Here is a 15,488-nt window from a genome sequence, read left to right on the forward strand (position 1 = left end):
GCTTGAAATAGAATGACCTCGTGTTAAAGCTGCCAAGAGATCTCGCGTTTGGTTATTGGTACGCGTTTAGCACCCTATCTTGAGATTGACTTTTGCATTATCATTTCAGAAAATAATATATATCCTCCTCTTTGTTTTGTCGTCGTTAAAAATACTAATAATGTGAATAACCCACTCCTTTAAATTTCCACAAACCATATCAGAGCAATACGAAAATGAAAAATAAAACAGAGGGGATATCTTACACCGCAGAACAAATCCTTCAAGGCCTATGAAGGTAAAACAAAAGACAAATAAGTGTAAGTTAAAACAAAAGAATATACCTTCCCTAAAATGTAACCCACAGAACCGAAACACCCGCATAAAAACCCCACAAAAAGCAAATATACACCGCATAAATTCTTTAATTCTTTTTTCATCTCACGACACAAGTTCGCCGCCCAACTCCATGCCTAAACCGGTATGTCTCGTGCCTCCAGACGGAACTGAAGGGGAACCTGTTGGCGGGGCAAGCTGATCAAAATTCAGACGTCGACGAGCAGCAGCAATAGGAGTGCCTCGTCCTTTTACAGGAGTACCTCGTCCTGCAACAACAGAGCCGAAAGCGCATTGAGCGGGTGAAGGGGTGATATTGACGAAATCCGCAAAATTGAAACCTGTCTGGGGAGTCCGGGGGGGACCTCCTCCTGGGGTGTTCATAACAGAGGATGGAAGAGCAAAGGATGGTGGTGGGGTGGTTGGAGCGATGTTTGTCTTGGACATGGCACCAGCCGGGGACGGGGACGTGGCGAGGTATATCAAAAGATCGGCACCAACCTCCCCACCTTGCTTAGTCCCTGGTTTTGCAATCCGCCGGGGCGGGGTGCGGGGAGGGCTTGAGTGAAACGCGGGCTGGAATTCATAGTCATCTTTGTCTCTCTCCTCATTACCGTATCGGTATCCTGGGGAAGATTGGACTGTGCGGTTGTGGTCCCTCCACGATTGCCGGCGCTTGGAGGGTGGTTGCTGGAAGTCCGTGGAAGTTGAAGGCCGCCCACGCTTCTTTGAGTTCCGGAAATTGGGAAGAGGTCCGATATCAGACGATTGGCTCCCCCGTCGTTTATGGGGTTGTCCGTTTATCGGCTTATTTTTCCTTAACCACTCGAGCTCACTTTCACTAAAAAGTGAAGCACCTGGTGATGGTGACTTGTCTCCTGATGATGGCCGTTGACGTTTTCGCTTCAAATCCTCCTCAATCTTGGGTTCGATGGTGTCTAGGGTCAAGTTTTCCCAACCTTTCTTTGTCTTGAAGTTGGCAAGTGCAAGGCGGTGCTGTAGTAATCGGGCAATCTGAGAAGTATGAGCGTTAGCGAGGGTTCTCGAAAAAAATAAAAAGCGGCCAAGTGAGCATTGTCAAGGCGGTTGCGTTGTGGGTTACTCACCCTCGATACTTCCGCACGCCTAATAACCTTCCTCATTACCTCCTTGGTTTGCTTTTCCGTCCAGGTCTTTGAAGCAGTAGACGAAGACATTTTTTCCATCAAACGACAATGAGGGAAGTGTTCTTGAAGTAAAGGGACAGACTATGGTGAGAACAGAAATAGTATGCACTCCTGGATCGTAACCCGTCGGCAAGGAACGCTAAACCCTGCAAGGGCGGAGAAATTTTAAGGAGGCGGGCGGGAACGGCGAGGGGTCAGTGACCGGTTTGTTGGATGAGTTTGATATGTACCAACCTCCTGCGACTCTTGACTGGTGGTGCGAGTTGTTCGGAATACAGACAATGAGATGATATATCGATAGGATGAGCTGGCAAGAACGAGAGGAATGCTAGTATCTTTTTACTTCCTTTTTTTCCTCGAACTCACTCTAAATATCTCTGCTGTACATGCCCCCTATACTCTTATTCCTTCTTTCCTTAACCAAGTATATTTATTTAGTATTTGGTCCTGCGGGGAAATACAGATAATACCATTAGATATTCCGATGCTGTTGCTAGGCGGTGATAAACAAATTCCAAAGTAGATAGCGGGAAAGTATGAGTGAGAAGTTTATTATCGCTAAGTCTAGCCTCTCAGCCCAAGGCTGCGCAGCAACATAAAATAGCCAAGACCTATCATGCTGTGTTTACACCCAGCTTCTCAATTCGATTGTTTTATTTACATCTCGAATCGGGGCATACTATTTCAAGCTGGCCCGACAGGGTTCCTCCCGCGGTGACGTAACTTTGGCGCGCGTGGAGGCTCCGCAAGCAATCTCGCGCGTAGGGCAGAGGGAAATGTCTAAACCTCCACCAACGACTGGTACATATGCTGCAGCGACTTCTTAAGCAAGCTAACAGGCCTTCTGAAGTAGCTTGATACGGAAAACATTGGTCACCTTCGGGACCTGATATGGGTAACTGATAATCGCCAGTCTCATTCCGCCTCAAGTAGGCTCCCCGATCCCGACCCCGGAAGCTGAGGCCTCATTTCCCTTTTCCCTCGGGACCAGTACATATTGCAGCCCAGAGATATGGATTGCAATATTGCTGGGTGGTGGTCTACGTAACTGCTAGGAGCGGAGATGTTCACATAGCGCTGGAAAAATAGCTAGGAGGCCACCTGCCATCTGTTATTCTTAAAACCTTTCCTCCATCTCAATTCTCTTAAGGTTTAACTTGAAAGCACACTTGAAAGCTCACTACTCCCCCCCTAACTCATGGGACATTCACTCGCTCATCTACGCGCCCTTTGATTTCTTGTTTTAGCTGTTGGACCTCCCCGCCACAATCTACCAGCCAACCCATTCCTCAAAGGGGCTTGCTTTTGCTTACTCGCTAGCATCCTCATTGCTACAAAAAAATCTCAGCCATCACGATTGCCAGGTTCACTTGAGCCTTTTCTTGTTTTTTTATTCACTTCTTTCAGTTTGTTTTACCCCAAAACCCCCGCTACAACGGTGTTGAGTTGATTGGGTTGAGTTGTCGGCCTTGCCTACGAGGTGTCTTGTTGTCAATTGCGCCTCGCTACCCTCTATCTTATAATATTCAGTTATTTCCACTTCTACTTTCAAAGTCTTGCGCATTAATACACGATGCCTGCCCAGTCGAAATCCGCCCCAAATCCCTCCCGCTTTGCGGAGAAGATGGCCAAAATAAAAATTCCAGGATTGCGGAAATCTCGGACCAATATGGCTTCCAAATCCAGTTCCGAGGAGTCTTCTCTTAAAACAGCTTCCTCGTCTTCAGTCCCGGAGGAGAATTCCGGCAGTGGAGTTTTCAGGACGCAGTCGAGCAGCTCACTGAATCTTACCGATCGCACATCTCCTGAGCGACGACCTCGTATACCAAGACCTACATCGGAGCTCATAAATTCGAGCCATGTGCCCAGCTTTGTTCGTCCCCATACCAGTCGATATTTAAGCTACTATAGTTATATATGCTAATACTCAAGAAAAGGGGAGTAGTGGAGTTGCCAGATCTTCGTCACTTCCTATTTCGCCATTTGCACCTCGCTTTCTTTCGGTCCAAGAGAACCAATGGGTGCATCAGAGTGTCTTGCTTGTATTTGGACAGGTTGGGCTACCTGAACGCCCATGTGACGGAATGATAACTGTGCATCATCATTTGGAAGGATACCCACCGACTCAATGGCCAGTTAATTGTGGATACTTCAAGGTTTTGGTACATCTTGACCCTGGTCCAAACAGACTACGTTTTGACTTCACAGGGGCAAAGATTCCCTGTACTAGCTCAAGCATAGTCGTCAATTTTTTGCCTCTCACATCTTCCCCGCCATTGTATCTGGCCATAGTTCTAGCTAAAGATTCACCGGGCGAGTATGAATGCCAAAGTGACCGGAAGCAGCGGGAGGGAAATGATATCCGAATGGCGAAGCGGAAGCTTAGAATGGCAGCGTATGTTAATCATTTACCATGAATTTAAGTTTAATACTCAATAAAAATTCTAACATGATCTCTATTAAGCTACCTTGCCCAAGCTTTTACAGGAGAGCAGATGTATAGAAACAGACTAGGTTTGTCGTCTCAATGCACAAACCGATCTGAAATCTACTGATCCTTAATTATAGGACGAAGATGTTTCCGATTAGAGGAAGAATGGGCCGAGGATTCACTGTCAAACAAAGAAAATGGCGTAATGCATAGCATCGCAAAAGTACATGTCATACGATCAGAAAAGACAGTAGCTGGTGAGTTTGTGCTAACCGAAGCTCAAATTGGAACATATGCTGAACTTGAATCGGCTCTAGAAATTCAAAGTTTAGAGACTGCCCGAGACGGTGCTGCCCTCTTGGATATTGCATCGGCTGCAGTTGATAAATATTTTCAATACTTTCAAAATCTGTCCGTAAATTCAAAGCGGCATGTTGCTGTCCTGATGTTCGACGCCAAAGATGATCTGAGAATCGAAGGATTGATCAATCATTCGGCACTAAGTAACGAGGTCGGGGTGTGTGGGACTCGTTCGCTGTATACATTCCCTTCCTGCCTTGAAGAGGTTGTTCCGGCAGTAAGTATCATAAAATCCACCTTTTGATTTTTCCTTTTATCTTTTGAAGAAACTCACAGGAATGACCAGTTCACGGACTGCACACGCATCGAAGGTAATTCTACTAGCGTAAATGAAACGACCGATCTCGGGAGCTTTTGGTGGGTAACACTGGACTCTTATCAATAATAACCCAAGAATAAACAGCTTATAGATATGAGGAGGATAGGGAAGCAGCTACATCCGCAATGGGTAACATGATAGAGGCTTTTATAAGCCCGCAGCCGCCCGTCCAGCCTCGTGAACTTGATCGCATAAATAGAACATTTACAACCAAGGTTTGAACGTCCCCTATGAGAACATCAAACATCCCTCGTCCGATAGTACGTATAACTTATTATTGTTTCAGGAACCGTATTCGTTCAAAACAAAATCTGCTGGCATAAGGTATACTACCTAACACCATATTTCACTGTTAAATAACTAATTGCTTTCAAGGATATGTCTTCCTCAAGAAGAATGCAATTGGTCCAGGTATTAGAAATGTTATGTAACTCCTTGATATACTGAAACTGATCGAAATTAGGGTTGATTGTCTTCGATTACGACACCACCCATGCTTCCGCCTTCCAACAGATCCGGTAATAACGGCTGGACATGATAATCCCCAGATTTATGCCATAGAGAACGGTATGTTCGCTAGTGCAAGTAGTGGCATATTTCTGGTAGAAATCTACACAGACGATACCTATCGGGCACATTTGGAGTTCACAACAAAAATTGAACGGGAAGTACAATTACTCGAAAGTGAGCTTCGCGAGAAGCTACCGCAAGATTGTCGATCGAAAGTAATGAAACTCAAGATCTATTCAGCAGGCCAAGGACAAACTATTATCGATGATTTTTCTGCAACGAAAGGGGCGAAGGTTCAACTTCCCAACGGATATGGGGTGGCATATAAAAGTTCTTCGTTGGGGCTTTCAGACACAGACGGATCTAAGCCGCAAGAAGTTTATCTGCACACGTTGACTCCAGGGAGGATTCTCACAAGTATTAGGGTCTTCCATAGCACAGCACTAGACGGGTTGGAGTTTGTATACGAGGATTCATCAAGCCAGTTGTTTGGACACAGGGGGGATAAGAATGATCGGAAAACAGAAATTTCGGATTTCTCGCTGGACACTAGAAAGGGGGAAAGTCTTTTAGGTTTCAGCGTTCGTGCCGGGTCTTGGGTCGACGGCATTGAAATTTTGACTAGCTTGGGTCGCCGCTCCCCTTTATTTGGGAATCCTCATGGGGGAACTAGGTATGCAAATTATTCGAATATCGAGCCCTGGAGCTTCCAAGAATCTAATGAAACGAAACAGTAGCACTTTAATACCCCCACGAGGTCGCTCAATTGCTGGAGTTTCCGGTAGTTGCGCCCAGTGTGTCGATGGCTTCTCGATCCTTTATAAATAAAACGACATCCACTTCATATCTTCACTGATAACTCTCCTTTGTTGTTCTTTCTGTTCCACGCCGTACTATATTCTGGTATTTCTTCTCCTTTTTGTATTGGTTGGGTCCAGCACTTTATTAGGTTGATCCTCTGGGAGGTAGACCAAAATCTAATGGTCGTACTATGATATGAATGATGCCATGAGACTGTACAAAAGAGAAAATTGGTGTTTACTGTTCGTATATACATGGGCTACGACTATGGCTAACATTGGTTTTGAACATAGAGGATGTTAATTTATTTCTTGTATGTTCTTCGAAATATTTTAAAAGTGAATGAACTTCTTATACAGGGTGTGGGGGTTGAGTTTGGACCCGGATTATGAGAAGTCACCAATAGTGCATTGAAAGACTTTTTCTAGTGGTAGGGCCTCCTTGCATAGTGTTAGAAGCATATGTTCTCATTACACAGAATATTTTTGCCTACCTACTTAGTCGCATCCACTAATCCGCACATATAAGCCAAGTGTCTTACGAGGCTTTTGTAAAGATGAAGCCCGGCAGAGAATAAAGCCGGACTACAAAAAAAAAGAAAAACTTGCCAATCTTCACTTATCACACAAGCCTCTCGTTCCAGTCTAAGAGCCAGTCATATCACAGGTAACGGAGCACTGTTTGGAGGAGCATCTGGAAGCCCGTCTCTCGAACGTAGATGATACTCTGCTCTATACCATTCGTAGAGAAGGGTTCCGAGGAAGAGAGTGAAGCAAATGCAGGCACTGAACATTAACTGTCCTTATAAGCTTTGGAGATCTTAAGATTGAGACGGTGGTGATATGCATACATATAATGTTATGAAGCCGTCCATTTTATTAAAATAATATGTGTGTGTGTGTGTGTGTGTATGTGTGTGTGCGTGTAAGTGTGTCTTTGATGATGGAAGTAGAAGGGTCATTGAGAGGCAGGATCTGAATTTATGTTTCGGTTTCAGGGCTCATTGGTCAATTGTCAATGGTCAATGGTTAGGTGTCATCGCTTATTTATCTTACTTGTTCAAAAAATCCTTTATAATTTCCTCAGCTACATTTCAGTCCTTGCGGTCAATGATCGAATTACCTCCAGCTAGCGATTTATGCATATACTGTCAATGATTATGCATCACCGCATGCATTAGTCCACATTTTACCGTGATGATACATGTATCGATTGATAATTCATTAGTTGTTTGCAGCCCGAATAGTGATGATATTAACAAGCGACGTTTTTTATTTAACTGTTAACTTTGTTTAGTCCATTGCCGTGTCCGGTATAACCCGACCAGCCGTAGAGAGAGAAAAACAAAAGGAAGTAGATTTTTTTATACACAGGATAAGCATCGTCCAGATGGACATCGCATACAAATGACCCCTCTATGATTCTTACACCACACCGCTCTAAACAATAACTTCGCCCACATCAATCATAGCCGGCGCAAAAGACGCCGCAGGGTCCACATCCATCTTGCTTGGAAGATCCACTGGGTTCGCCGGACTGTACAAATACCACCCCTTCAACGCGTTCACTGCCGCTCTTATCCTAGCCTCGTTCAAGCTTGCACCATGTCCCTGCCCAAGGCATTCCTGCCCCGAATATACGCCTACTATGAATACCGGGCTCCTCGACATCCTACCCGTCTCACTAATCAGTCTCGCAACTGGCGGTGTAAGTCCCTCCCTCGCACATAACCTCGAGAGCTCTCGTGTCGGCTGCACGAAGTTAAACAGCTGGTCCACGTCTAGCTTCCGCGACATTACATGCTGCCGGAAGAACTGCCTACTCGCCGCAACTCCCTCATGGAGATACACACCCGCGAATGTAGCGCGGACAAAGTTTGCCATTGCGTCCTCCTCCGGGACACCCTCGCTGCGGGCAGGGCGTAGATGCCCCTTCACTACTGTCCCGGGAGGCAATCGCTTGAACTGGAGAAGACCAGCGTCAACGTCTGGGGTTGGCTCGAAGGCGGTCTCGACACCCCATTCTCTCCCAATGGCGGCAAGCGGCCTCGGGCCCACGAAGGCGGCCATTGCGGACTTGAGAACCAGGGTAGGGAGTCGCGGGTATGTACACATGAAGTGCTCAGCACCATAGTACCCAAGGAGGGAGTTCCCGAGGTAGGCGAGGGAGCTGTTGTTATAAAAGCGGATTGGGTCGGCAGACTGGTCAATGAGCGCGCGGGCCAGAGTCTGTATAGGGTAACTTGGATGCAGACTAAGACGGGCATGGAGAGCGGCGAGTTTTGCGGAGTTGAGGGGGTCGCGCGCGCGAGGGAGGGGCTCTCCAGGTGCTGGTTCGTAGGGGTTGACGGGCTTCCCATATTGCTGCTGAGACCGTGCTGGGGTGGTAGAGAGTGCGCGGATATGTGATATAAGCGGTTTCTTTGCCGTCACCGTTATTCGAGGGCGGGGCACTATTTGCCTTGAGGAGGAGAGGAATTGATCACATAGCGACGAGGAACAGCGTATGCGTTTCATTGTTGTAGTTTTTATTCCAAATTGCCTTGCTTCTGGATACGATCCCTTAGGGGAGGGGACAATTGACTGGGGCCGGGGGGTCGCTTTCACAATGGTGATGTTGCGGAAACCGCAGCACGTCGTTGGAGTTGAGGTTTCGAGAAATTTGAGAGCCGCGAGCGCTAACCCATCTCGGCAAGGCTGAGCGTGCCCCGCCAACCGAGTGAATTTCTATGATTGAAATACATTATGCTGTTCCGGAACAATTCCTTTTTTCTCCGAGAACGCTCAAGTATATCATTGGCATATGTGCAAACTCTTGATACGCCGTTGCCGTTGTTAACACCTCGATATTGGTTAACTTTGAAATCACAGGACCCTCATGCCCCGCGAAACATGTAATTCCCATGAGTAATGATTTCAAGCCTGATTAGTCAAATGTTTGCGGTCTATAATATTAGTCCATCCATGCACAGTTATAGTTAGTGTAAACACATCCCCGAAAATTAAGAGCAAGGCATACATTTATCTAATCCCTACGATGGCTGATCGCCGTCAAGGTCGATCTATTATGTGGGAATTATCTACAACAGTTCCACTTCTATCATTTATATTTCAGATTTTACCTCCTTGCTCTTACCTCACCCCATGTACGCCAATATTCACTTCCGAAATATGTTGAAATATTTAGTAGACTCATAAATATTATTATTCCAGGATACAATCATTTCATATGGAAAACAATTTGAGTGTAGCCCCATCCCGCCCGCCCGCCCGCCGCCAAAGACTAACATTGAGACGATAACTACGTAAGAAACCCATCCTCCTCTGCTCCTGCCTCTTCATAAAACCAAAACAAAACAAAAAACCGTAACCTTAATTCATGCAGTCATATCGTAAGACACTTGATCAGCTCACCCACCACCGGCCCGGCCCCCCAACAAAAACTAGTAACCAAAGGGATATATAAAATAAACAAACCGCAACATTGCAATTGCACCTTCCATCATCTCGTCTGCCGAAAACTGTAGGGCATCCGCTAGGTAGACGCAACCACAACGTAAATCGAGAGCAGAGAAAAGAAACAAACAAAAATAAGCAAAATGCACTGGAAATGAAAACAGATATCCTTCCCATATTTTTTCAGTTCTTTAACGGTCGTAATGAAAAGGAGACAATAAAAGATTCATCCCACGTATACAAGGAAGAAATAAAAGATAAAACAAAATCACAAAACGCATGGGGAGAAGACGCCCGTATCTTTACCAAAACAAATAAACCCAACAGATATAATAAGAAAACGCACAAAGAACCTCCCTCCCATCAACCAAGGTCCAGTCCGATCCGATCCAGGTCCAATTTTTAGCAGAAAACAAAAACAAAAACCAAGCCCACCACAAGGGTATATATATGTATAAATTCACAAATTTCGCCAAATCAAATAAAGAAAAGTACAGGTTAAAAAGACAGGGAAATAATCGATCATAGATACTCCACTAGTAAAGCAGTCTCAACTCCCACCCGTGCGGTGCACCATTCTTCAAGTTCCCTTCTCCATCCTGGGATTCCTCGGGACTGTTCGCCCACTCCTGTGGTGGGGATGCAAAGGGTGACTCCTCACGAATCTCGACGGCCTGGACTTTCATGTCTTGTCCCTCTGCCATTTCACGTACAAATTCGTCGTCCACAAAGATACTGAGGCCACGACTGCTCATGTGAACGGTGCGTAGAACAGTGGCAGGGTCGATGCCACATTTAGCAGCGATACTAGAGGTTAAGCATTGCGCGGTTCGGGCTTGGAGATAGACTGCGCGGTATATTTGGCCATTCTGTGGGGATCCAAGGGCCGTGGGAAGAATGTAGATTGACATGACTAGAGATGTTAGTGAATTGAAAAGGAAATCACTTCATGAGTATGCATACCAGCTTTGCTTGCTTTTTCTGCGGGGGGGATATAAGTGGAATCAATCCCAATCGCTTCGATCCATCCCGAAAGCATACCAGTATCGTTACTTGTCTTTACACGAATTGGAATCTCTGAGCCAATGTTATTCTGCTGAGGAGGTGGTAGAGGCTGGAAGCCCCTCTCCCATTCCCGCCTCTCTGGCGAGCTAAACCCATCGCCATGCTGACTTGACAACGACGCAGAGCTCGGAGTTGGCGACACAAACGATGATGTTGTAGTGTTCGTCGTAGCAACGCTCGACCTTCTTCGGGCCCAGATATCATCTGCCAATTCAGGAGCCTCACCCGGTAGGTGCACAGGGTTGATATCCGGGTCGTCCAGATCGCTCCCACGTAAGTATAGGACGCTGACGGCCCGAGTGCTGGTAAACATGTCCTGTAGACTTGCCAATTTCGCATTTGTGTCTTCCTCTTGTGATCTGCCACCCCCCACTGAGCTCGCAGAAGACATTGACCATGTCCTCTTATGTCTCGGAACCTTTCCGGGCCGCCCAGATACCTCCTCCTCCTTTTTATTTTTCTTTCCGAAAATCTTCATTCCCGTACCCTCGACCTGGTTTGCCTGCTGTCGCAGCTTCTCTATGGTTTTCTTGACATGCAGGATATCATTCGCCAACTTCCTCTCTGCGCCATGGTCACGGAAAAGCTTGACTTTGCAGAAACACACCTCAGGCTTATCGACCGGAGAATGAGGTGAGCCTGAAGAGATAACCTCAGTCTTTGCACAAAGCCGGACTGGTATTCCTTTGACACCCTTTGAGTGACTAAAGTCCGTCGACAAGAAATTAAAGCGCACCGACACCGAAGTCTCTGCCACGCCCGATGTACCAGGAGACCAGATAACCACAAAACTATCGAACGATGCCGCCTCGATCTCGACTCTCGCCTTCTTATCGTCTTCTTTCGGTGAGGAGGGATCTACATACTCGACGGCCTGGAGCTTTCCGCCGCGTTGATGCGCCTCGTTTGCGCCGCGGCCTTCTTTCCACAGTTGCCAGCATGATGCAGGTCGGGAGCGCTGGGTCTCGTCGTGAAAGGAAATACGGATATAGGTGCGGTATCGGACGGGACCAGTCAGTGTACTAGGTACAGGGGGGTTAGTGTCGAGAATAGAGATTGCATATGCTTGACCTTTGTTAAGGTATGTCACTGGAATTTCGTCGGGTTGTTTGATCATTGCTGTTGGGGCGTTCAAAACAACGTGGAAGCGGAACCTAGCGCCAGTTACAATTGTTAGTATTTTGGCTCAAAAAGGTAGTAGTCTGTTGTAGTAGTAATAATAGTTGGCCAACCGTATCCGCCAGGGATGGTTGCAGTAGAGTGATGGGCTATGACGAATATGGGCAACACAAAGTCCAAAAGGAGTAAGAATAAAGATTACTACGAACCTCTCGGCTGAAGAAACTGGCGCAAGCTCATGATCATACTGCTTTCCCTCCAATGACATTAAAGCACTAGAATCCATCTGTGGTCCGTCCAAAGGCCCTGCCTCTAATCCATCGGCAGTCTCGCCCACGTCCATAGGACTTCCCGGGCCTGATGGTGGCCTTGGATGAAAGTGTGAAGGATCTAGATATCCAGCGTGCAGCGATTGTGTAAAGGGCTGGTAGTTTTGGAATTGATGGGGTTGTATCGTTTGCGTATTGTAATCATCCTCGGAAGCGGTTGGACGAGGCATCGCAGTAGCTGTGTTGGGCATGGATAAGGGAGTCCCTATGCTTATTCCTATGTTTGGGGTTTGGAGATCATGGTGAGAATGAGAGTTATACAGGGTACTTCCGCCCCCAGGTGTCGGTGTAAACAATCCCGGCGGAGGCTGGTTTGCGAACGCTGCGAACGCCGACGAGTTTGGATCTAGGAGTGAGGGGGTGAAGCGAAAGGGTTCCGAGGGCGCTCGAGGAGTTGGGTCAAGATCTTCGTGTTCATGCCCGAATCTGTTATCACTCAAAAAACAGCTGTTAGCGGGGTTGTGCCGAGAAAGAAGCGCCTCCACCACCGACTCTTCGGACGTCGTCGTCGCCAACTAATCGTGAATTGTGGGGTGACAACAGGAAGAAATATCGACATGATCAAACGAACGACAATGAATACTCAAAACAAGAGCCGCTGCTGCTCACTTGCCTTGGCTGGTTGAGTGTGGAGCCATCAAGGCTTGTTATTGTCTGTGAATCGTTTGCGGCGCCGGTGGACCCTACACGCACGCCGGGAAACGATTGTCTAAAACGTTCAAAGAGCTCATCTGAAGGCTTTTGCGAAGATTGTCTGTAAATCACCAAGGAGCAAACCCCACCGTCAGCCTCAGGAACACCAGCAACCATAAACAGCAGGCCCTTCTGCTGCCGGCATAAACGAACAAAACAAGAATAAGGGCAAGTAATGAAAACGATGGGAGATCATCAAGGTGCGCGCCGAACCGACCTGTTACGAAACATAGTAGTTGATCAACGGTAAAGATACCAGGTAAAAGTTGATCAAGAAAACAGAAGATATTCTTATGGGAGTTGAAATACTGGGTGGGAATGAGTTGGAAGATGTAGGAATAAGAGAAAAGCCGGGTCGCATGGGGATTTGGAGGGTGATAGAAGCAGGAGGCTTTTTCTTTTGCGCTGCGACTACTACTGCTTCTCTCACTTTCCTTTTTTTTATCAAATGGAGCTTTGATAGATTTGCATGCACCCAAGAATGGCAAAATAGATGGAAGTGTGGCGCGGCACAGCCGATAAGTCAGTTTCTAAACCCCAGGCAAGTGTGTATGTACGAAACTGCGGGTCTGAGTGGGTAATGCCAACAGCGGGGAAGGATGGTGATGGTAATTAATGTCAACGCTTGGACTGCGGGTCTTCCCTCCCACCTTCGTTGTCTTTTTTTTTGTATGTCTGTAACCGTCTAACTGCTTCTGCTTCTAATAGATTTCTTTTTTTCTTCCACTTGAAAGGAACGCGGGGAGCTGACTGGTTCTACGCGGGGCTCATCCATATATGTACTGGATACCTTAGCTGTGTAAATGACCACATCGATGGTAAAGATACTCCATCAAAGGGGCCTCTTTGTGCATATCACTTTTGATTCTACTCTACATCATCTCATCATATATACCAAGGGTTCAGACTGTGACCCTTCTTTCCCTTAATTTCTGGACCCTTTCTGTCTGATCTACTAGCTCTGGAAACCTCGAGAATTGATTCTTAGAACCCGACAAATTGAGAAATTGTTTAGGTCAGGGGTCTAGCAACGCCCCTAGGCGACGGTAGGTAATAAGGCCTCGATCGATCCCACAGAAAGCTCGGTCTTTGCCGGCATACCCATACCCATGATCCATCTCCCCAAATGCACGCTGCACCTTTGCGGGGAGGGGGGGAAGGGAGCTGAAGATTGCTATCCTCCAGTTCAACTCGACGAGTAAAATTAGGAACCTTCATTTTGGCGAACGCGTGTCGAGTCGACGCGCATCATCTGCAAGTTGACCTCACTCGTGTTGATCCTTCTTTTATTTTTATTTTTCCCATTTCCTCGAAGAGATGGACCCAAGACTCGGGGTGTGGAGTAAAGCCACGGTGCGGAGGCGAGCCAAGAAGCCTTGTCACGTCCGATCCTGCCGTTGGGTCCACCTCTAACCGCAACTCGATTTACCGCGGCGACATCGATCGCCAGTGAGCCACAGGAAAAACTTCGTGCTCGGCACCGTTACAGCTCCTGATTGGTCCTGCCACACCAGTACCACCCGTGATGTGGCGCATCCGCCGTAGTCATGCACGTGAAAGACTACGTCATAGGGGAGGCGGAGATCTGCGGTGCCGTCTATGGACGGTCACGGGGGAAACCCGGATGGCGAATGCCAAAAAGGCAATTACGGCCCAGGTATGGAAATGATAAGAAGGACGGGGAAAATTACTTTCTACGGGAAAACCTCAAAGTTCGTGAATATCCCCTCCAAGAACCAAGCACAGGGCAGCAGGAGGCTTAATTGTTGATAACATCCTGCGCTCGCGGCAGCGGATCACAGCTGCAGACCGTTGACACCTGGGACCCGGAATGCGATGCGGGGAATAAATAAGAACTGCTGAATCAAATCATATCATGAGCTCAATTAAAGTCCCGTCCGCCAGCTAAGGTTTTCCAGTCCCCATTTTACTATTGCTTTTTCCTTTCGTCTCCGTCTACGAATTGAGGATGTTTGCTGTGAACCATAGAACTCGCACTCTAATCGACGAGAGACATCTCGATTCCCGAGAGACTGCGTCCGCTTTCCCTAAACAACACCATCTAATGCGAAAGGACCTGCAGCGATGTGATGTGTGATGTAAAGGGCCGTCGGTCTCCGTTGCCAGCAATGAATGATATCGTCTTCCAGTGCACCTCCGTCATTTCCACTTTGTGCCGTCCCCTCCAAAGTTCAGAATCCGCCCACTATTCTTGAGAGGAATAGGTGGCATGCATGAGCTGCAGGCCAGAAATCGACTGCAGGCTGAGGAATACGCCGTGGGCTCGCCCGGCGCCGCAGAATCTATCGAGTGAGCTAACACGGATCAAAAAGTGATATGTGAGATGCACTTCTGCCCAACATCATTGTTCTTCAGCAGACGTTAACAGGGATAACATATCAGAACGACTGCTATAATTACATATCTTACTGGTGTCTCAATGTCTTACTCGTTTATCGAAGAAGCATCATTTTGCCCGAAACCGATACACCAAAGATCCCGATTGCTGAATATCAATGCCATTATATGACGTCATGAACCCGAGAACACAGATGTGACACTCCCGAGAGCGAGATAACGTTATTTCAAACATTGCCCGGGGTGGTGTCGGGTGGATGCTGTGCACGATGGATGCACCGGGCAACGGTTTGGGCCTCAACAGCGCTGGATCGGCCCGAATTCTCCATAAATTACTGAAGCTTCCATTCGGACCTGCTTTCACTCTCCCACCTTTAGCATGGGCATAAAATACGTGACAGGGATTGACTTCCCCCTTTCCAAAAAAAAAAGCCTCTACCGTACCGCTGCCAATTTTGAAACCGCCAATATTCCGCCTACTGCCAAGCCGCGCGGATGCATCTTTTCTCGTTCTGTCAGACTAAACCGACCCCAACCCTCGCATCAGCGGCCCACCACGGAATTTCT

General features: G+C 47.2%; 4 protein-coding genes across 4 annotated transcripts; 1 reads left to right on the forward strand and 3 right to left on the reverse strand.

Moving 5' to 3' along the window:
• Nucleotides 1-420: 420 nt before the first annotated feature.
• Nucleotides 421-1,520, reverse strand: H6S33_013057 (uncharacterized protein; the record flags this gene model as incomplete). The annotated part of the gene is made up of 2 exons (XM_044844424.1): nucleotides 421-1,329; nucleotides 1,422-1,520. The coding sequence occupies 2 exons, from the start codon at nucleotides 1,518-1,520 to the stop codon at nucleotides 421-423; spliced, it is 1,008 nt and encodes a 335-aa protein (XP_044694766.1).
• Nucleotides 1,521-3,054: 1,534 nt separating this feature from the next.
• On the forward strand, nucleotides 3,055-5,929 carry H6S33_013058 (uncharacterized protein; the record flags this gene model as incomplete). Its single annotated transcript, XM_044844425.1, has 13 exons — nucleotides 3,055-3,354; nucleotides 3,419-3,876; nucleotides 3,946-3,995; nucleotides 4,050-4,169; nucleotides 4,230-4,489; nucleotides 4,559-4,629; nucleotides 4,698-4,806; nucleotides 4,878-4,915; nucleotides 4,967-5,002; nucleotides 5,055-5,109; nucleotides 5,198-5,275; nucleotides 5,332-5,774; nucleotides 5,836-5,929. The coding sequence occupies 13 exons, from the start codon at nucleotides 3,055-3,057 to the stop codon at nucleotides 5,927-5,929; spliced, it is 2,112 nt and encodes a 703-aa protein (XP_044694767.1).
• Nucleotides 5,930-7,341: 1,412 nt separating this feature from the next.
• On the reverse strand, nucleotides 7,342-8,418 carry H6S33_013059 (uncharacterized protein; the record flags this gene model as incomplete). Its single annotated transcript, XM_044844427.1, has 1 exon — nucleotides 7,342-8,418. One exon carries the CDS (start codon nucleotides 8,416-8,418, stop codon nucleotides 7,342-7,344), a length of 1,077 nt encoding a protein of 358 aa, XP_044694768.1.
• A 1,475-nt stretch (nucleotides 8,419-9,893) lies between these two features.
• Nucleotides 9,894-12,794, reverse strand: H6S33_013060 (uncharacterized protein; the record flags this gene model as incomplete). Its single annotated transcript, XM_044844428.1, has 5 exons — nucleotides 9,894-10,270; nucleotides 10,321-11,576; nucleotides 11,751-12,296; nucleotides 12,484-12,624; nucleotides 12,781-12,794. 5 exons carry the CDS (start codon nucleotides 12,792-12,794, stop codon nucleotides 9,894-9,896), a joined length of 2,334 nt encoding a protein of 777 aa, XP_044694769.1.
• Between the last annotated feature and the right edge of the window lie 2,694 nt (nucleotides 12,795-15,488).

This window comes from Morchella sextelata, assembly GCF_020137385.1.
Source record: "Morchella sextelata strain SCLS chromosome Unknown scls_9, whole genome shotgun sequence".
NCBI lineage: Eukaryota > Fungi > Ascomycota > Pezizomycetes > Pezizales > Morchellaceae > Morchella > Morchella sextelata.